Raw genomic sequence first — 22,428 nt, forward strand, 5'->3', positions numbered from 1 at the left:
GCATGGAGAAATTTTCTTAATTCTGTTCTGTCCCGAGCATTGTAGTAGCTTAGAAAAAGTTATACCCTAGGCAGAGGTATGGGGGAGGGAGGGGTGCCTGGGAACTAGGGTGATCCAAAAAAGTGCAAGGTACAAATATATTTCTCCTCAAGGCAGATCTTGTTCCTTACATAAAATGAATAAGCCTAGCAAAAACGTCTAGTCATTTGGACTACATTTAGGTGGTCGCAACCATATTTTGTAAATACATTTGAAAATCTACAAAAATCATGTTCATTGTTTACATATAACGAAGTTTACTTAACAAATTTGAAGAAAAACGAATTATCACCATCAACGTCAATAGCATTATATTCATTAGATCAGTTTCATACACAATACTTCTCGATCACTTTTGAAGCAAGGCATACTTGGAAGGATTAGGGTGCACCTTTCTATGGAGCTCCACCAGGCGCAGAAGTTACTGCTTCTGGGTCTCACCTTTTGTCAGATTTTGATTATGGTACTGGATCAGGTCGATCAGGCACAGTCGTTTACCATTTTCATTTTTCCAGCTTTCTCCTGGAGTAACTTGTAGGTTGCATCCTCTGGCCACTGACTGGGTTCCTTGAGCAAGAAGCTCCCTGCTGATATTTTCTTGCTGTTGTCCAAGAGAACATCAACGATGTTTGCGTTTTTCTCTGTGACAGGAATCTAGGATGCTGGCAGTAACAAACAACTTTCCATCCAGTCGTTTAAGTCCTTTGATTTTGGTCGACAGAAGTGAATTTTTCTGCATTCTGGATTTCATTTCGATGTCGAAATCTACATCGAACATTGCTAGTCTGACAAGTTATGTGAAGTATAAAAAAAAAAACAGATTTTACTTGAAGGTGTTGAGAGCCACATCGACCACTAGTCGGTCCTGGAACTCCATTAATGCTATGAGGAAGGCTCGGTCATTCAGCAGAGCCTCTGCAGCAAGACGAGCTTTGTGCCAATATTTTATATACATGAGCGCCACGAACTGACAATTTTTTAGATCTTTCTCTTCACGAGAGGTAAGTTTGCTCTGATCCCTAAGAGGAAGATTTTTAGGGAATAAATGGCCTTGGCCATCCATCTTGCATGATGAGTTGCAGATCATATTATAATTTCGTGAATGCACTAGTGAAAGCCACACCTGGTTGCAACCCCTATATATAATCTACTTTGGCTGATTTTTTTTGCAACATTTATTTCAGTTAAGTGAATAAAGGCAAGCTTGAGGAAGAACGAAATTTTGGGAAATGCAGTAGTGTCAGCCACTCTGAAAAGTCTTAATGAAAGCACACCACGAAAGTTCTCTGCCAAAGCTTTGATTTCAAGCCAGTTTTTGCCGTGTTTAACTGCGTTTCTTATTTCGCCAAATATTTTTTTTGGCGTCCAGTATGTAGGCCTATAACTTAGCCGTCATACATTTTTAACGATAGTGACTGGCATGCCAGTTTGTTGTAGTTTACTTCATATTACTTATCCTCTTTGTATGAGCACTACTACTTTGTATGCGTAGAACAAAACTCGCCAGTTTGATCCAAATTTTGTTTGATTTTGAAGGAGTGAGCACTAAACCCATTTCTGGCAAGCATCACTTTCTGAAAAGACCACATTTTAATGCATATCTAGGACAACAAAATTCATCATATAAATCATCATTCACGGCAAAATGAAATGTTTGGAATAAAGGTTTTTATATTATGCAAAAATAAGGGGGGTAAAATGCTCTAAAGCTGGATCTACACGGTTCAATTTTCCATGCGCGTACGCATGTAATCTGGAAAGAATATTGTTTAAAACGAGCGTTCAATTAAGATGCATGAAGATGATGTTCTACATGGTGCGCCGTTTTGAACGTCATAATTAATTACTATTAAATATCAATCTTGCATTCATTGCTTGAATGCGTAAAGTTGAAAGAAAAGTTGAACCGCGTAAATGTACCTAAAGAGAAGAAAAACACGTGAGCCGGGAGACTGCTTAAAATTGAGATCAGTATATGGGAGGGTTGATAGTTTATATTTTTTTCAGTAACTTTTATGTTTGATTTCCTTAGAGAAAACTTAGGGTTAGAAGAGAGATTCTAACTCGTTCGTAGGGATAGATTTTCTTTTTGTTGGCATCGTGTTTAAATTATTCAATGTCATATTGGCTACCCTGCTTGCTTTATTGCACTTGTTTGAGAGATCTGTGACCAGCATTGTGCTTGGAATATGTGTAATTATTGACAATTATAACCTCAAAGAAGTTTCAATGTTGCTTATAACACCAATAGGTAATATGTCTGACATTTTATTTGGTAAAGCAATAGAAATATATTATAATAAGTATCAGTTCTTTATAATACATTTTACCTACATTACTTTTAAGTAAGAAATGACTTCTGAGTGGCCATAGATTTTAATAGCTTTTGCGAAGTTTGTATTTTATTTATTCTAATGTAATTATAAACAGTTCCACTAAATATAAACTATTGATAAAAGTAATGAGCTGAAGTTGTCAACTTGTGTTGTACGTGAAGACAATCGAAATGGAATATAGGTCGTTATTAGAGAGCGGATTAAATTGATTGATTCCTTGAATTCTAAGTGCTAACGCACGGAAAGTTTAGGTGATTTTTACGTTAAAATCGTGTTTTTGATTCAGAGAAAATGCTCGTCCTTTACAAAATAGTCCACACCTGTGGAGTAACGGCCAGCGCGTCTGGCCGCGAAACCAGGTGGCCCGGGTTCGAATCCCGGTCGGGGCAAGTTACCTGGTTGAGGTTTTTTCCGGGGTTTTCCCTCAACCCAATATGAGCAAATGCTGGGTAACTTTCGGTGTTGGACCCCAGACTCATTTCACCAGCATTATCACCTTCATTTCATTCAGACGCTAAATAACCTAGATGTTGATACAGCGTCTTAAAATAACCCTATAAAATAAAATAAATTTACAAAATATACTATCGTGGCTCACTGAAGTATAGCGCTTTAAATATTAAATCATCGCCACAAAAAGTACCAAAAATCCTTTATAAATTCGACGATTTTCACTTCCAAAATCACTCGGACTTCCCGTGCTCTAGTTTCGCTGCGGGAGTGGAGAGTAATGCAAAGATGGAAATATTACGGGGATAAACTCCAGAACACGGATTGCACCCTTCCCCTCTACCCACACCACACCTACCTTACAACAAGCAAAGATTGTCCCTCTAGTAGCCTAATCGTAACAACAATAAATTAATATACCGGTAAGGTAAAAGTCTAAGATCAAAGGTGTCTTTTTGTACATACTAGTTAGTGCAGTCATATGGAGCAATTGTATGGTAGTAATAAGTTGGTTATTTCGTTATTGTGTTTTCAGTGACATAATGCCAAAGATTAAGAGCTTAAAAAGTGAAATATTGAACCGTCGTATAGATGAGTTTGGCAGCGATGTCTTCAGCACCGATGGAGAAGTCATCACATGCAATATGTGTAAATCGGAGATAAAAGCCACGAAGAAATCGGCCCTACAACAACATTGTAATACTGCAAAACACAAGCAAAGTGTTAAACAGATGACAAAAGCATCATACACGTTTCCAAATAAGATATTTTGCAGGGACTTGTGTAATATGATGGTTCGTGCGGACATTCCGTTTAAGAAATTGAATAATCCATACTTTCGAGAATTTTTAGAAAAATATACAACACAACACATTCCCAGTGAGTCATCGATTCGTAAAAACTATTTCCCCCTTTGCTACGAGGATGTTGTCAACAAGATCAGAGAAAATGTGGGTGACAACAAAATCTTCGTTTCCAATGATGAAGCTACAGATGTCACTGGCAGGTACGTGGCGAATATAGTTGTAGGAATACTCTCACCGATCTGTCTAGGAAAGAATATGGTAATTACTTTCCGATAATCCGCCCTTCTTTTACTTATAACATCTTTGCATTCACTTGCATCTTAATGTACGAGGCACATCCAAAAAGTAAGTTTCCCTATTTAAAAAAAAAAAAGAGCACACACATTCAGGAAAACATTTATTGGCAACAGGTACAGCAGTGTTTCAGCTATTTTTCAACATAGCCACCATCAGAATTGAGACACTTGTCGTATCGTGGGATCAACTTTTGTATCCCTCTGTCGTAGAACTCTGCCACCTGTGAATGGAACCAGCGTGTGACAGACGTCTTCAGCTCTTCGTCGTTGCCAAAACGCTCACCGGAGGACAGGAATTTCTTGAGGTGCAAGAAAACGTGAAAATCGCTGGGAGCAAGATCAGGACTGTAGGGTGGGTGATCAAACAACTCCCAGCCAAATTCCGTCAAAACAGCTGCTGTGCGCCGAGCTGTATGTGGACGAGCATTGTCATGGAGGGGCACAGCACTTGCAGTAAGCATTCCACGCCTCTTGTTTTGAATGGCACGTCGCAATTTTCGCAGTGTTTCACAGTAACGGTCAGCGTTCACTATTTCACCTCTTGGAAGGAAGTCAATGAGCAGAATGTCCTTCCTGTCCCAGAACACCGTGCACATCACTTTCTGTACTGACAGCGTCTGTTTGAATTTCGTCCTGACCGGAGATCCACTATGCCGCCAATGCATTGACTGCTGCTTGGTTTCCGGGGTGAAGTGCGAAATCCAAGTCTCATCACCCGTGACGATCCTGTCGAGGAACTCGTCGCCGTCATCGTGATACTGTTGCAGAAATGTCAATGCTGCTCCTAAACGTTGCATTTTGTGTTCGGGTGTCAGGTTTTTCGGCACCCACCTGGCACATACTTTTTTGAACAGCAGGTGCTTAGTGACAATCTCATGCAACAAGGATCGCGATATCTACGGAAAATGACTGCTCAGCTCCGTAATCGTGAAGCGACGGTTCTCCATGATGCACTGCCGCACCAGCTCAACACGATCATCATTGATGCGCTCTTCATCATGGACACTTTGACGACCTTCGGAAAATTGCCTACACCAGCGACGCACCATCTGCTTACTCATGATTTTCGGCCCATAGACGTGACAGAGCTCCCGATGAATTTCAATTGGCGCAATGCTTTGTGCATTAAAGAACTTTATCACCGACCGAACTTCGCAGGTGGCGGGAGAAGGAATAAGAGCTTTCATTTCGGACCACTGCTGCCACGCTACTGGCACCAGGTGGGACCTGTCCGGGTGGCATATGATTGGTACGTCATAAGATCTGTTACGCATGCGCAATTGACACGGCTAATTACGTTTACTTTCAAGGGGAAAAAATCGGGAAACTTACTTTCTGGATGCGCCTCGTATCATAAAGTAACTACCCCTCTATGTTCCTCTCCTTTTTTATTACCTACAACCCACGTTTAACTACCTATTGGTACTAGCTAGTACTGCAACTAAACTTATGTTACCATAACTTATTTCATTATTTTATATTTTTATTACAAGTACGTCTTACCTCAGATGAATTCGAACTCACTACCTCTCGTAGATAAGAGTCAATCCATGTAACTCTACACTGTATAAGAAATTTTCATTTAAAATTGTTTTTCCGTGAAAGTATGTTGAGATACATTTTAAGAGGTCCTAGTTCATGTTGCTAACGGTGATGTGGGTCAGGTGGGTTATTCTGTCTCAGGCCAAACTCAGGTCCCAACCCTAGATGAGTACATAAATCCCGGGACCCATAGTTGGGCTAATAGTCCTTAAATGCCATATCAGTACCTACCTTGAAGACTTCATCCCAGTCAATTTTTTAACTATGGCAAATTATATATGAAATGGTGGGATGGAGTGTGTTGGTGGAATGAGTCAACCAGTAATATCCCGAGAATAATTCTCTACAAAATTTTAAATTAACATGGTTTATTTAATGATGCTCACAACTGCAGAGGTTATATCAGCATCGCCGGTGTGCCGGAATTTTGTCCCGCAGGAGTTCTTTTACATGCCAGTAAATCTACTGACATGAGTCTGTCGCATTTAAATACACTTGAATGCCGTCGACCTGGGCCAAGATCGAACCCACAACCTCGAACATAGAAGGCCAGCGCTATACCCAGTATGCTACAGAAGCCGACTTTCTCTACAATACCTGCTTTGGCAGCCACAATAAAATTCCATCATGATCAGGCTGGATGCTGAAGCAGTGCTCGCTAGTGCTGAGCCACAGATGCACCTTGGTGTTTGATATTAGTATATTGTAGCACCAATGCATTGTATAAATATGGGTCTTCAAAAAGAAGGAAACAGTTCATTCAGAAGGACTAAAAAATAAAATAATAAGTACTTACTTACTTATTGGCTTTTAAGGAACCCGGAGGTACATTGCCGCCCTCACATAAGCCCGCCATTGGTCCCTATCCTGAGCAAGATTAATCCAGTCTCTACCATCATATCCCACCTCCCTCAAATCCATTTTAATATTATCTTCCCACCTACGTCTCGGCCTCCCCAAAGGTCTTTTTCCCTCCGGCCTCCCAACTAACACTCTATATGCATTTCTGGATTCTCCCATATGTGCTACATGTCCTGCCCATCTCAAACGTCTGGATTTTATGTTCCTAATTATGTCAGGTGAAGAATACAATGCGTGCAGCTCTGCGTTGTGTAACTTTCTCCATTATCCTGTAACTTCATCCCTCTTAGCCCCAAATATTTTCCTAAGAACCTTATTCTCAAACACCCTTAATCTCTGTGCCTCTCTCAAAGTGAGAGTCCAAGTTTCACAACCATACAGAACAACCGGTAATATAACTGTTTTATAAATTCTAACTTTCAGATTTTTTGACAGAAGACTAGATGACAAAAGCTTCTCAACCGAATAATAACACGCATTTCCCATATTTACTCTGCGTTTAATTTCTTCCCGAGTGTCATTTATATTTGTTACTGTTGCTCCAAGATATTTGAATTTTTCCACCTCTTCGAAAGGTAAATCTCCAATTTTTATAGTTCCATTTCGTACAATATTCTGTTCACGAGACATAATCATATACTTAGTCTTTTCGGGATTTACTTCCAACCCTATCGCTTTACTTGCTTCAACTAGAATTTCCGTGTTTCCCCTAATTGTTTGTGGATTTTCCCCTAGCATATTCACGTCATCCGCATAGACAAGAAGCTGATGTAATCCATTCAACTCCAAACCCTGTCTATTATCCTGACCTTTCCTAATGGCATATTCTAGAGTGAAGTTAAAAAGTAAAGGTGATAGTGCATCTCCCTGCTTTAGCCCGTAGTGAATTGGAAAAGCATCAGATAGAAACTGGCCTATACGGACTCTGCTGTAAGTTTCACTAAGACACATTTTAATTAATCGAATTAGTTTCTTGAGAATACCAAATTCAATAAGAATATTATATAAAACTTCTCTCTTAACCGAGTCATACGCCTTTTTCAAATCTATGAATAACTGATGTACTGTACCCTTATACTCCCATTTTTTCTCCAATATCTGTCGAATACAAAAAATCTTATCAATAGTCGATCTATTATGCCTAAAACCCCGCTGATGATCCCCAATAATTTCATCTACATATGGAGTTAATCTTCTCAAAAGGATATTCGACAAAATTTTGTACGACGTCAACAAAAGTGATATTCCTCGAAAGTTACTACAGTTAAAATAATAAGCAATCATATAAAAATAATTAGGACTGGAAAACAGATTGCATTCTTTCCTACATAACTTACTACTCATTACTTAGTTTCGTCATACATGTTGGAGACGACAGCAAAAGAGAGAATGACAGTGACAGCAATGATTCCTCTTCATCTATCAACACACTGGGAACAGCTGCAGTATAGGGGCCAACCTCCTTATTGGTTGAATGGTATGAATGTTACTTTCGATATGTCTTGTTACAATCGATATAAAATATGTTGCCAACTTCTAAATGAACATTCTTTCAATCATTTATTATCATAATATGGCTCCATAAGTTGACTCAGTGTGTTGGTAATTCAATCAATGCCTTTCCCAAAACACACTATGAAATACTATTAAGTTTCAAATGGGCCGTCTGTGCTTATCTAGTTTTATGAAGTACTAATAATAACATGAACGTTTTCGGCACTGGTGTGCCATTTTCAAATGTATAGAAGATGCTGCCTAGTTACATTGTCAAATAGATACACGTAAACATGATCATTATGTGTGTGAAAACTTATAGTATATACCCTTAAATTATAACATGAAATGCAAAACCCTTACATATAGTTAATTAAAACACATACTTAAAAATAGTAAATTAAAATATTGTTTTGCTATTATAAAGTCCATCATTGTGTGATGAACGTTGTGGTTAACTTGACGTTGTCAGATGGAGTGATCCAGTTTCATATTAAAAACGTTGTTTAGTTGCACTATGATGTAAAATATTAAAATGTTAATTAAACTGTGGAAGTCATAAAATCGTTTCTTATTGATCAAGGTCCACTTGTCTTTTGTTGATCACTTTCACATAATGAAGCACAAGGCTAGGCTGATATTCGGACGGTGACAACCCAGAATTTGTAACATCTTAACATCGGCAATCTGAAGAAAACAAATACCAGGTATTATAATTAATCACCGCAACTTACATTACGTGTCACAGACCATGTTTCATTATTGCGAAGTGCTTCATTATGTGAAAGTGATCAACAAAAGACAAGTGGACCTTGATCAATAAGAAACGATTTCATGACTTCCACAGTTTAATTAACATTTTAATATTTCACATCATAGTGCAACTAAACAACGTTTTTAATATGAAACTGGATCACTCCATTTGACAACGTCAAGTTAACCACAACGTTCATCACACAACGATGGACATTATAATAGCAAAACAATATTTTAATTTACTATTTTTAAGTATGTGTTTTAATTAACTATATGTAAGGATTTTGCATTTCATGTTATAATTTAAGGGTATATACTATAAGTTTTCACACACATAATGATCATGTTTACGTGTATCTATTTGACAATGTAACTAGGCAGCATCTTCTATACATTTGAAAATGGCACACCAGTGCCGAAAACGTTCATGTTATAATTAGTACTTCATAAAATTAGATAAGCACAGACGGCCCATTTGAAACTTAATAGTATTATAACTTGCTTATCGGAACAAATCAAAACAAAATGAAAACACTATGAAATGTTTCATATAAAATAATTTTATCTCGAAAAGGAATCAAAAACAGGCAAAACTGTATTCAACTATTTTGTATGAAATATCTCAAAGAATAACATCCTGAAATTAATTACATTACTTACAGTTCATCCTGTATAGAGTTATAAAATATTGCACTTTAGAGAAAAAGGAAGATGTTCAGGTATCACACAATAAACCTACAGAACGAGCTGTTCGTTTGTTAGGTTTATGTAAATGAATCATATGAAAAATAGGCCTACAAAAGGAAGGCAAGCAAGTCGAACAAAAAGTATAGTCAATGCTACTCCGAAAAAAAAAAAGCTGAAATTAAACCTGCAAATAAAATAGTTATTGATGAATTCTAAGGTGTAGATACTCCTTCAATTTAATTTATTAATACCGATACTATGAAAAATAATTTCTAGCTTTGTTAATTTGCTCAGTGCGAACCAGGATGTATGCCGTATTGACTTTTTACGACCACAAACCCTGTTCATTATTTTTTTATTACAATACCAAATGAAACCATATCTTTTATCACTGCATTTCTTTAAAGTCTTCTGAGCATTATACCTACATTATCCGCATATCATTTCATTCTTGATGACGTGACAATTACATAGAAATGCTTTGAATAAATTTTGACTCAATAAAATTAAGTACATTAAAATGTATGCCATACTCACCATGCATAGATTTGCATACCTACAGGCATTTTTTCTTTTATCAAAATTTGGTATTTTACTATTACTGCTATTATTTCCATTTTGAAGTACAAGTCAACAATATAAAACTGACTGTTCATCTATTTATCTATCTTGTCTTGTGTAATTTCTGTATGTATACATTCTTCACAACTACAATTGTGTATTGTCTGTTTTTTTTTTTAATTTGTCCTTATTAATTATTGAAAACTATGTTTATGTGGTGTACACCTTCAATATGCATTATCAATAACTGTAAAATATCTCCTGTGATTTATTAAATTATTACATATTTAATGGAGAACAGATGTTACATTATTTTTTTTAAATTTGGTAGCATTTAATGCTTATCGAATACTAAAAACGCTAATTGAACCATTACTTCTACTGACCTTTTTTTTGCGTATAATGTGTGATGGATGACCCCTATAATGCATCTGTTCCAACTTGATACAACTCTCCTGCATTCTTCTCAGCACCGATGAGCTCAGTCCCATATAATAATTTACGATCAAGTATAATTTCTTTGTTAAAAAATACTCCTAATTATGCTTAATGGTTTCCTCCTGATGAGTACAGATGTTTCATTATATCTCTGTTAGTCAGTGACCGTTAAATTTCAAGTGGCTTATCTTAGTCATGGGCATGAGCATATTAAAAGCATACAACCTTTTTTGCTGTCTCCTTTCCCCCTCACTGCAAACTGTGATGTTGCACAGAGGCAGAGATAAAAGGTTTGTTCCAACAAGCAATTCAGAACACATTCCGAACTAATACTGAACTTCTTTTGACATATGCGCTAGTTGTGTACGGTCTCAGAATTAGTTCGGATTTTATGTTTTGGAATGTTTCTTGAACTGTTCTTTCACGGCCTTCTGAGTTTCTTCTTGTATTAAAATTATATTCATCTTCCGAACTTAATTCGTCATAAAATAAATCACTGTTGTTTAGTCAACTGTCCGAAGACAGGTCTGAACCTCTCAAGTGATAGCCAACAAGGCACTACTTATGAGACAACTAGGTCAGGAGATAATGGGGTAGGGTGGCCAGTTCCTTTCCCTCTCCATTGACTACAGCTCTTATTAGCTACAAATTACTAATCAGACTTCAGATATGTACAAACAATTGTTCTTCCTCTGAGACATATTGTCAAGTGAGATGTACAATATTCACTATCACCTTCCAAATCACTCATGATGGACTATTTTTTTTTTTTATTTTAACCTGCCTAATCTCGAGGCATTTTAACCCTAACTTCAGATTGAACAGAATTCCCAGTCCCTGTTCTTAATCGAGAATCAATTTCACTCATTCCGAACGAGTTCTAAAGCGCATTGGAATAGAGAACTGGGAGTTCATAATCGGTTCGGAATCAGTTCAAGTCTTGTTGGAAATTGAGCTACTGTGCATGAGCAGGCAGTTCAGAATCGATTCTGAATCGTGCTGGAACAAACCCAAAATAAAAAGTCTGTATCTATCATAAAGAACTAAACCCTTTTCCACAAGCTTCTCTTTTTCGTTATTCATTGAGTGGAGATAGTGGCGATCCCTATAAAATGCCTCTTTTAATCTCAATTGGATCAGAAATTTGTTTTGAATTGTGAATTCTTGTGATATTTTCTCTTGCTTAGTTTTAAGTAGTTAACACAGTGATATTAGATATTGAATGAGAATTAGATATTCATCAAGATGATTTAAGTTCACAGTGTCCAAAGTTTGAGTCACATCCAACATGGCTAACCAAGATGTTTGTCTTTTCCTTTTTAACCTTCCTTAATCAGTCATCAACTGAGGAAACATTAACAAATGTACCTGGCTGGGACACACATCCTCTCTGATCCTCACTGAGATTAATAACTACTTCAAAATGTTATCAAGAGCTCTATTGAGCCACATACACATGTAGTGAATGAACAACAAACAAATGTATTCATTGACTAAATTTGGAACACGTGGACAGTGATCTGTTGGTTGTCATTACATCAAAGGAAGCTTGTAATTACTGTAGATGGGATTTATCACTTGTTCCTAGTTTGTTGTAGCAGCAGAGCACAGTGGTTGCTAGATATCGAAATGGTAGTGTTAATCTTTCATGAACAGATATTGTTTCTCGCTAGAATGTGTCTTTCTTGCAAATATTTGGCACTATTTTGCATAGTAACATTTTGAAGACTGTTGCTGAAATTCAACAGAAGTTCTGACACTATTTCGATTCAGTTTGACCTAAATCATTAAGCAAGTCAGTAACTATTTACTGATTGCGACTTTCGTATAGTGACATCTGCCATCTTCGCCTTTTTTTCTTTAACTTTCTTCATGTTAGACTATGCTGCATCAGAATATGAAAGTGTAGATTTTTTTATAAATTACGGTGACCAGATGCCCCATTTTTAACAGGATTACTTATTTTGTTTTTACTATATCCTGTACTCAGCATGGAAACCTGCCATCAATATGGTTCGACCACCAGCACACGGCAGGCAGTCTGGACCAGGAACTAGCTCCTGATTGGCCCGCAGTGGCAAGCCCTATTTAGGTGTATATACCGGCTAGACATGGTCCCATGACACTTCATTCTCTGAAGAAAATGGCAGAGCTAGCCATCGAAACCTTGGAAGTAAATCTCCAACTCACTTGACTGAGAACCTGAGAAGAGTTATTCAACAGAACTGAAATGGTAGTAAACAGTATGAAGACAAAATGTGGAAATTGAAACCCCTAATGGATATAATGATACTCAAGTTTTCAGGAAGAAATCAATTGGTAGTAAACTGTATGAAGATAAAATGTGGAAATTGAAACCCCTAATTGATATCATGAAACTCAAGTGTTCAGAGAATTTTCGGAGAAAAATGGTGATGGCCACTATTTCTTGAAATATTGATGCAGCAATCCGCATTGCATGGATTTTATTAAAGAATTCGGACTTACAACTAAAATACCTAGCTAAAATTGAGAAGAGATATCGTTTAGACATATCTGGTCAGGTATTGAACTCCACAAAAAGATCTGGATGATCACCAGAGGCTCTGTGCACAGGAACAAACTCAAGGGTGTCAGACAACATCAGATATGATAGGCTGGATCATTTTGTCGCCCCAACCAAGTATAAGAAGAGGCGCCGTTGTGCATATGAATGTTTCAAAAACCAGACTAGGTTCCAATGCTAGAAATGTGATGTTGGACTATGCATTGAATACTTTGTTAAGTTCGATTCAAAATAAAAATAGTGTTCATTTAATGTTTTGTTAATTTTTTTCAATTATTTTACATCCCATTGTATTATTTTCATTTTCTAACAAAAACTACAAGTAGGGATATAATGCTAACATAAGAGCCTAGCTGTGCCATATGGCATTGACCATTTTTTCGCAAAGTGTGCCATGTTTAGTCGAAATGTTTGTATTTGTCATGTTATTAAGAACAAATATAGTTGAATAAAACAAAGATTTTAAAAAATTTATAATAAAAATTAATTCAGGCTTTGTAGGGTTAAGGTTACAAAATACCTTCTCTCAGAAAAACTTTCGAATAGTTTAGATTTCATAAAGAAGAATTTTGGTCACTTGTCAACAACAATAACATGTATGGAAATGTCTGATGTAGAAATGCGAAACCTTGCAGAACTTGGAGCTGTTACTGAAAAGGTGAAAAAGAAGCTAAGGTATATTCTATATATAAAGAGTGGTTTCTCAATCTTGTGGTGTGCAAGATGTGTTATAGAAACAAAAAAAAAAAAATTACCTTCTAAGAGATCAGCAAATGACGTAAATCAGTGATATTCAAGCTTTTTTGCTAGTGTACTCCCAAAATAATTTTTTTTCTCCTTCATACCATCTAACTACAATTGTATTAATTATAGATCTGGTTGAGTGGAAGGGAAGGCCTTAAGACCTTAACTCTGCCAGGTAAAATAAAATTAATTATTAAATAATAATAATAATAATAATAATAATAATAATAATAATAATAATTGCAATTATATAAGAAATAACAAAAGACTATGAAAATATGTAAGCTTCAATAATTATAAACAAGTATAATAAACTAAATATTTCAACATTTTTACATACATATTCAATGGGATGCGTACCTTTTGAGACGCAAACCTCTGGGAATACATGTACAATAGATTCAGTACCACTAACCTAATTCATCAGACATTGGCATTTAATATTATTCTTATGCACCTGTCACTTTTTGCGATGTCGAAAGGAGTTTCAATATAATTATTGTTTAAGTAGCAGTTTCAGAAATTTCACTTTCGGCCATTTTCGTATGTAGCCTACATCATTGTTCAATATAACGCTAGTATAATTAGATATGTAGTATTTAATTGTACAATGTGTACTTGATAGTAAGCAGTTAAGAAATACAATTAAAATCTGGTCGACTTTACTATAACCTACAGTTTCTTTGCATATGACTGTAAGAGTGATATAAGGAAACAGTCTAATGTTTACGTTTGGTATTACCTTCCACATGTTGCATGAAGGGGCAATAGTAAATGCACAGTTAACTTCAGACTCTGATCTACAATATCCGCTCTCTAGTCATTATAATACTTTTACTTGTGACCCTCCTCCTTTTCTTTTTTATAATTCTTACAAGCACAAAAGCACAGCATTCCACAGTTTTATATGTGAGCCATTGTACGTTTCGTAAAAGACATGTAGCGTATGTATGTAAGACAAGAAACTAAATTTATACAAGGTTGAATAGAGGTACACCACTTTGCGGAGCATTATGTGTGATAGTGACAAGGTGATGCTGAGATCTATGACAGATTCATTCATTCATAGTTTTCTGCCTGAGGGAAGGTTCTTTAGTATACAGTTTCTTCTTAGCCAGTAATCCAGCCAATTTCTTTTTCTCTTTCTGATCAATTTCAACTCTATTCTTTCTTCACTCTTTCTAGCACAGCTTCATTTCTTATTCTGCCTGTCCATTTCACACACTCTATTCTTCTCCATATCCATATTCAAATGCTTCTAGTCATTTTTCTTCATTTCGTCATAATGTTCGTGTTTCTGCCCCATAACAATGCCACACTCCACACAAAGTGCTTTGCTAGTCTCTTCTTTGGTTCTTTTTCCAGAGGTCCACAGAAGATGATCCTTTTTCTGCTAAAAACTTCCTTTGCCATTACTATCCTCCTTTTGACTTCATGTTACTGCTTTTAGTATACCCGAAGTATTTGAAGCTGTCCATTTGTTCCATTATCTTTTTTAAAATTCGCACATTTACCTTCTTTATTTTTCTTTCAATAACCATGGCCTTCATCTTGTTTGTATTTATCTTCATCCCATATTGCTCACAGCTGCCATTTAACTCCAGTAGCATATCCCTTAATTTCATTCCTCTTCTGCTAACAAAGCCATATCATCATCAAATCTTATGCACTTTCTTCTTCTTCTTCTTCTTCTTCTTCTTCTTCTTCTTCTTCTTCTTCTTCCTTCTATCATCCCTCCCATGTTCTGAAAACAGTTCGTCACCAAATCATCCAAGTAGATGTTGAACAGGGTAAGTTATAAAGGGCATCTTTGTCGTACACCTCTTGCTATTCCACTTCCCTTTGACATTTTTTCGTCTATTGTGACTTTGACTCGTTTCATAATATGAAGATTACTGAATATCCTCCTTTGTTTTCAATCCACACCAGTTTTCTACAGGAATCTCATAAGTTTATTCAAATCTACTCTGTCAAACGCCTTTTCTATGTCCACAAATACTACGCACTTTTTTTTACTCTTCTGTAGGCATTTTTTGCTGATTGTTCGCAGCATTCTAATTGAATTGCATCTCTGTTACCTTTTCTTGAAGCCAAATTGCTGTTCTTTCAACTCTACTTCCATCATCTATTTATTTGCAGGCGAATCTTTGCCAAGTGCGATATCAGTAAATTACATTTCTTGACAATACTTTTCTTCAGTACTGGTAGCAGCACTGTCTCCGTGAAATCTTTAGGCCATTCGCCTTAGTGACAGCTTTACTTTATTCTTTGCACAGTGTTTGGAGCAGGCGGGTGGGATTATAGTTTTACAGCATTCATAACATGTTACTTATAACACTCTCTTTTACTTTCTAGATTATTGCATTGGTTTCATAGTTGCTAAGTTGTATACCTCTCATTATGAATTAAGAAACTATTCTAATTGTTCTCGTAACTGATAACCACCCACTTCTACTTACTTGACTGCTAATTGTGGTTAATGAACCAAATCATTCAGTGAAATCTGATATTATTTTATATAATGGTTTTTGCTCTCTTCTCGAAAGTTTAATAATATACCAAGTGTTTACCTGAGTATAAGACATAAGGAATTTCTAACAAGTAATGAAGATTAAATTTATTTATAAACTTCAATAGTAATTTATACAACAAATTAAGGGGGAAAACTAACAAATTAGTTTATGTACAAGTCAGATTAACGTCAAAAAATGCCAAACAAACCATCTGAAAATGTAAGTTTTACCGTATTTGCTGGCGTAATTTGCGCCCCCGCGTATTTTGCGCACCCTAATTTTTAAGGGATTATTTTGAACTTTATTTTTGCTTCGTGTATTTTGCGCACACATTTTACGTACATATTTTTTTCAGTGTAGTAGGGATTTTCCTTCCCTACAGTCCATCGTAGGTCATTCACCAGCAACTGAAGTACCTGCTTCAGAAAGAAACCCCAAAGTCCCGTTACTTTAACAATGCTTGTCCTTGGTAGAGACAAGTTACCGGTATAGAAAATTAGCCCTACCGTAAATACTTACCTATACATATACTAATTGAGATAAACTCAGAACAGGACCTCTTATTTGAAAAATCCGTTTTTTTTAAGCACCCCAATTTTTCATTGGCCAAAGTTAATTAAAAAGTGCGCAAATTACGCGAGCAAATACGGTACTACAATTTAAAGATGGATATAAGGGGGAGATGTTCTATTGTTTTCCTAAGCTTTTTGAATTCATAAAATAGATTTTATATGGCAGTATAACATTTTTATGTCCTTTATTCAGGAATATAGCTGGTATGTAGCTATATGTCTCTATTATTTGCTTCCAGTACGTCTTCAACAGAGGTGTCAGACTTCACTACAGTTTGTGAGGTTTAGGAAAAGAATAAACATTCAAAGACCAGCACCACCACATTATGAGAGAAGAAGAGTTTTGGAAGTTTGCAAGCCTTACTACAAATATTTGGACCCCAGGAAGGGAATGTCCTTAGTTGATCTCTGTGAGAAGCCTATTGAAGCGCTTCCTCGAACACGTGAGGTAAATCTGTGTTACACAGCTTAATACATTAGAATCTGTTACAGTTGTAGTAGAGATAAGTCATCAAACCTAATAAATATGTCTGAAGATGTTTCATACGTTCAAGTTATTCCTTAATGACATACGGAGTGCTAACTTCTCAGTTGAAATTTAACCGTACAGTAGAACCCTGTTATGGCGTATCTAAGTATACCACAGAATCAAGGTGCATGCCTGTGGAGTAACGGTTAGCACGTCGAGCCGCGAAACTAGGTGTCCCGGGTTCGATTCCCGGTCGGAGCAAGTTACCTGGTTGAGGTTTTTTCAGGGGATTTCCCTCAACCCAATACGAGCAAATGCTGGGTAACTTTCGGTGTTGGACCCTGGACACATTTCACCGGCATTATCACCTTCATCTCATTCAAACGCTAAATAACCTAAACTGTTGATAAAGCGTCGTAAAATGACCTACTAAAATAAAATAAAAAAGCCACAATCGGATATATTGGACGCCACATTTGAAAGAAAAGAAAAGGAAAAAAAAAAGCACAAATTTTACAAAATTAAAACTTTCAGAAAATGTATTGACGACAAATTAAAAACAATTAAAACAATACAGTTCAGTTAACAATAAACAAATAAATTTCATCCTAGAAAAGGACGCATTTCAAATCCATCCTATGTGCATGCACTGCATGTGTCAGTTGTCTTACTTAATCAGCCGTTTACATGATATCCTGTAATATTAATAGCATGTGTTGCGATTTCCATGATCTTTTGCATCTTCAATAATTTTAAGTTTCTCGTTGCAAGTAAAGGATCACAATCTCGTACTTTCAGAATTGAAAATATAAGATGCACAAACTGTACACTTATCACACTTGAACTTGATTCTGACGCATGTACTGCAAATCCAAACGACATTTAACAATGTTAACAATTGAAATACCAGTTCAGGAATATAATGACATGTGCTATCTCCTTAGAAGTTGCATGGGAGGAAAATCAGGCAATGTTACCAACTTCATTTCAAATCATGCATCTGTATTTTCTACTTGTATTTTTTTTCTCAGAAAAGAAAGTGCACAAGGTATTAGAGAAAATAAGGTGTTACGGTTGCATATTATTTTAAAACAAAATATTTACGATTAGTATTTGTCTAGATCAGGCATGTCAAAACCCTGCACATTGTGCAATCGCGCACATTGTGCAGCGGTCTGTGTGCACTGTTCGTTTCCTATTCCCCTACCTGGAGGGAGTGAATCGGCGTGAACGGGAGCGCGACAGGGCTGTACAGTTCGGTATCTGCAGTTTCAGATAAGTTATCGTTCCAGGAACACAGTATGTCCTGCAACCCAGAAAAACGAAAATCCTCCAGTCGATTCAATCCCGATTGGCGCTATATGTTTCTTAGTGCAGAATATCGTGGAGATGCACAGTGTTTAGTCTGCAAGAAACAAATGGTATGTAAGAAATTCAATGTTCAGCGGCATTATGAAATGCACCATGAAGTGGATTATAGAAGTTACCAAAGCGAAGAGAGGATAAAATTGATTTCTCACCTTTCAGAAGACGTAAGTACAATTTAGAGGACCTAAATATTTTCTATAATTTTCTACACTTTATTTATACTTTTAGGCATTAACTAAATAAACGTTAATAATTGTTAATTAGTCTATATTAATTGCTTTCAGAATGCTACTAACACTGTTGACTCACAACCTAATCATCATGAAAGCTGCTTACGTGTTAGTTATGAAATATCTTTGAAAATCGCAAAGAAATGTCGTCCGTTTACAGAAGGGGAATTCATTAAAGATTGTATTACCGATGCAGTGCATATAATGTCCCCTAAGAAAGTTAAGAAATACAGCTCGATACCTTTGTCGAGAAATACTGTATCTAGCAGAATAAACGATCTTGCCGAAGACTCAGAACGTCAATTGAGAAGCCTATGTAATAATTTCGTTTCTTTTTCGCTGGCTACTGATGAGAGCACTGACGTATGTGATACGGCTCAGCTTGTTGTATTTATTAGAGGAGTGGATGAAAACTTAGAAGTTACGGAGGAATTTTTAGACTTAATTCCTCTGAAAAATACAACAACAGGTGAAGATATTTTCAACGGAATCGTAAAATCCATTGAACGTGTAGGGCTGTCTTGGGATAAATTGACGTCCGTCACAACTGATGGTGCCCCTTCTATGACTGGAGAGAAGCAAGGTTTCGTAGGATTATTAAAACGGCATCTTGAATTAAATAATTTCAAACGTAACATAATAGCTATTCATTGTATTATTCATCAAGAAGCCTTATGTGCTAAACGTGCAAATATTAAACATGTGATGGATGTAGTATTGAAGTGTGTAAATTTCATAAGGTCACATGCTCTAAATCACAGACAATTCAAGGACTTTTTGGAATCAATTGAATGTGACTTCACGGATGTTCCATATCATTGTGAAGTTCGGTGGCTAAGTTGCGCAAAAACTCTCGAAAGATTTTTCAATTTGAGAGAGTACATTTCGGAATTTATGCTTGGGAGGGGCAAAAATATTCCTGAATTAGACGATCCTACATGGGTTCAGGACTTGGCTTTCTTGGTGGACCTCACGAAACATTTGAATGATTTAAACTTAAAACTACAAGGGAAAGATAAACTGATTTGTGATATTAATGATGCAGTGAAAGCATTTAAACTTATGATTTCCTTATGGAAAACACAAATAGAGGATCACAATTTTACCCATTTTCCCTATCTTCGGTCGCTGAATGCAAGAGTGGACGTCCAGAAATACATAACCATTTTGAGCAGTGTGAAAGATGAATTTGACAATAGATTTCATGACTTGGAGGCACTGCAATTGAAGTTGGAACTCTTCACTATGCCATACTCTGCAAAGCCTTTGGACGTTCCTTCCAGTTTGCAACTTGAACTAATCGACTTACAATGTAATTCAGAACTTAAAAAAATCTACATTAATAAAGATATCACTGGATTTTACAAGGCACTTGAACGAACACGCTACTCACAATTTCATAAATTTGCAGCAGAAATGATTTCTATATTTTCCAGCACTTACACTTGCGAACAGTTTTTTTCCCTGCAAATCAAGATTTCAGGTATAACTCCCTGTAAAGTTGATTTGAATAATTTCGAGGGAAAAATTGTTCCGGAGCCGGGTATCGAACCCGGGACCTTTGGTTTAACGTACCAAAGGTCCCGGGTTCGATACCCGGCTCCGGAACAATTTTTCCCTCGAAATTATTCAGTTTTTTTCCCTGATGAAGCAAAATAAATCTGGAGAGAGAGCCCGACTTTCAGACGAAAATCTCCGCTCTGTAGTGAGACTTTCTACAGCTAATAAAATAGTGCCAGATATAGAAAGAATAGTATCTGCAAAAGTGAACATTGTGCCTGATAATGAAGCATCGTCATCCAAGTCGGACCAGTAAATACTGTGTTCACAATACGTAATTTGTGTTTCATTGTATCTTCAAATTTACAGTAGTAAAAATTAACAAAAACTTTTGTCATTTCGTACTCACGAAAAACTACTTCCATAAAATTTAACTATTCTCTTAACAACGTCTGTATTATTAGGAAAAATTCTATTAAAGATCTTGGTGTACTACTCGATTCTAAATTATACTTTCACAATCATGTTCAATATATTTATAATCATTCAATAAGAATGCTTGGTTTAATAAGGTCTATAACTTATTCTTTTTCTACTCCAGAGTCACTATTAATTCTATACTTTACTTTGGTTCGATCTAAACTTGAATATGCATCTGTAGCCTGGAATTCCATTACTTCAACTGATTCGGTTAAATTGGAAAATATTCAAAGAAAATTTATTTCCTTATGTGCTTTTCGATTTATACCCAATTCCTCTGACTTTAACTATGAGATTACCTGTAAATATTTTAACTGTTGTAGCCTTTATTCTAGACGTCTAAATCTTGATTATCAATTTCTTTGCAAAGTTATCAAGGGTGATATTGATTGTGAGTCTATCATAAACAATATCAGCCTTCGTATTCCTACAAAAGGTTTAAGATTTCAAAAAAAAATTTATAACAGAAATTCAAAATCACTTTCTCCAGTCTGTAGATGCATAAAATATGCCAATTTGCATGGGCACAATTTAGATCCTTTTAAGGTATAGTTTCGTTTTGATTATTAGTATTTACTGTTCTTGTTCTCAATTTTATTTATGTATGTTTCTGTTTATTTAAGATATTTATTTTGTTTTTGCACCTTTGTATCTTCTGTTTGTGTTTTGTGCTGAACTATAATTGGCCTCTGGCTATTGTTCAGCACACAAATATTAATAATAAATAAATAAATTATTATAACTACATTATGATTACATAGGCCTATGCCGGTTTCCCTTCAATTTATAAATGTTCCTGCATTTTCTTTCCTTATTATTATTATTATTATTATTATTATTATTATTATTATTATTATTATTATTATTATTAACCATTTTTTTAACTTATGTAGCTAAGTTTTATAAAATTATAAAATCACCTCTTATTCTGATAAGTGGATGAATTATTTGCCGCTCAAATACTACCATTTACTCAATGCGTACTATTGTATTACACTCGCTCAAAAAACTGTACACGCGCAATTCAAAAGCGATCAGGATTTGAAAATAATTAATTTTCTTAGAAAATCACAATCCACATTAGGTACAATGTAGAACTTTACACTTGTTTTGGGTATGGTGAATGATTGGCCTGTGAATGTGAACGCGTTACGAAAAATAAAGTGAGTCCGCAGACATAACGAAGACGAGAAATCAGGAATCATAGAAAATGATTATTAATATTTCCTCAATCAAATATAGCTAATAATTATTTTAAAACGGTAGGATTTCATCAGCCCATGTCAAGCTAATAATGTTGTGACAGTTTAGATTAGGTTAGTAAAGTTTTCAGAATATATTCGACAACGCTTATTTCTTAATCAGTAGGCCTATTGTCAAGGGAAGACAAAACGTGAGTTTCTTCTCACACTGCCGTCAAAGGTTAAACGACTTACGACTTCCATTTGATAAGCTGTTAAGTTATGAAACTACTGAGCGAGGAATACCTGTGAGGCTCTTGAGGTTGTAAGGGAGCAAGAAAGAAACTATTTGCAAAGACGGAAACATTTTCTGGAAAAATATAATGGCAAATTTTCCATGTTACGCCAGTAATTTATCTTTAATTTTTAATCCAACACCAGAAGCGCAGAATAGATTCTTGTACACCCCTCCAGCTAAGAACTGATAACAGCAGCGTGTGAATGACGCAATCTGCACAGACAGACGATCCCGTGCACATATACTGCACATTCAGTGCCTC

At 35.9% G+C, this 22,428-nt stretch overlaps 1 protein-coding gene across 3 annotated transcripts in view; it reads left to right on the plus strand.

The window, feature by feature from the left end:
* Positions 1 to 2,132: 2,132 nt before the first annotated feature.
* Positions 2,133 to 22,428, plus strand: part of mRpL10 (mitochondrial ribosomal protein L10) — a 30,604-nt gene continuing 10,308 nt past the window's right edge. The window contains exons 1-3 of one of the 3 annotated variants that reach the window (XM_069835887.1): positions 2,145 to 2,290; positions 3,361 to 3,831; positions 16,880 to 17,088. In XM_069835887.1, coding sequence (XP_069691988.1) covers positions 3,750 to 3,831; positions 16,880 to 17,088 — 291 coding nt within the window. In that variant the 5' untranslated portion in view covers positions 2,145 to 2,290; positions 3,361 to 3,749. Of the gene's footprint in view, positions 2,291 to 3,360; positions 3,832 to 4,139; positions 4,381 to 16,879; positions 17,089 to 22,428 lie in introns of those variants that run through there. The other 2 variants (XM_069835888.1, XM_069835885.1) reach the window with 2 other exon arrangements.

The sequence above is a fragment of the Periplaneta americana genome, chromosome 9, assembly GCF_040183065.1.
Source record: "Periplaneta americana isolate PAMFEO1 chromosome 9, P.americana_PAMFEO1_priV1, whole genome shotgun sequence".
NCBI classification, from domain to species: Eukaryota; Metazoa; Arthropoda; class Insecta; order Blattodea; family Blattidae; genus Periplaneta; species Periplaneta americana.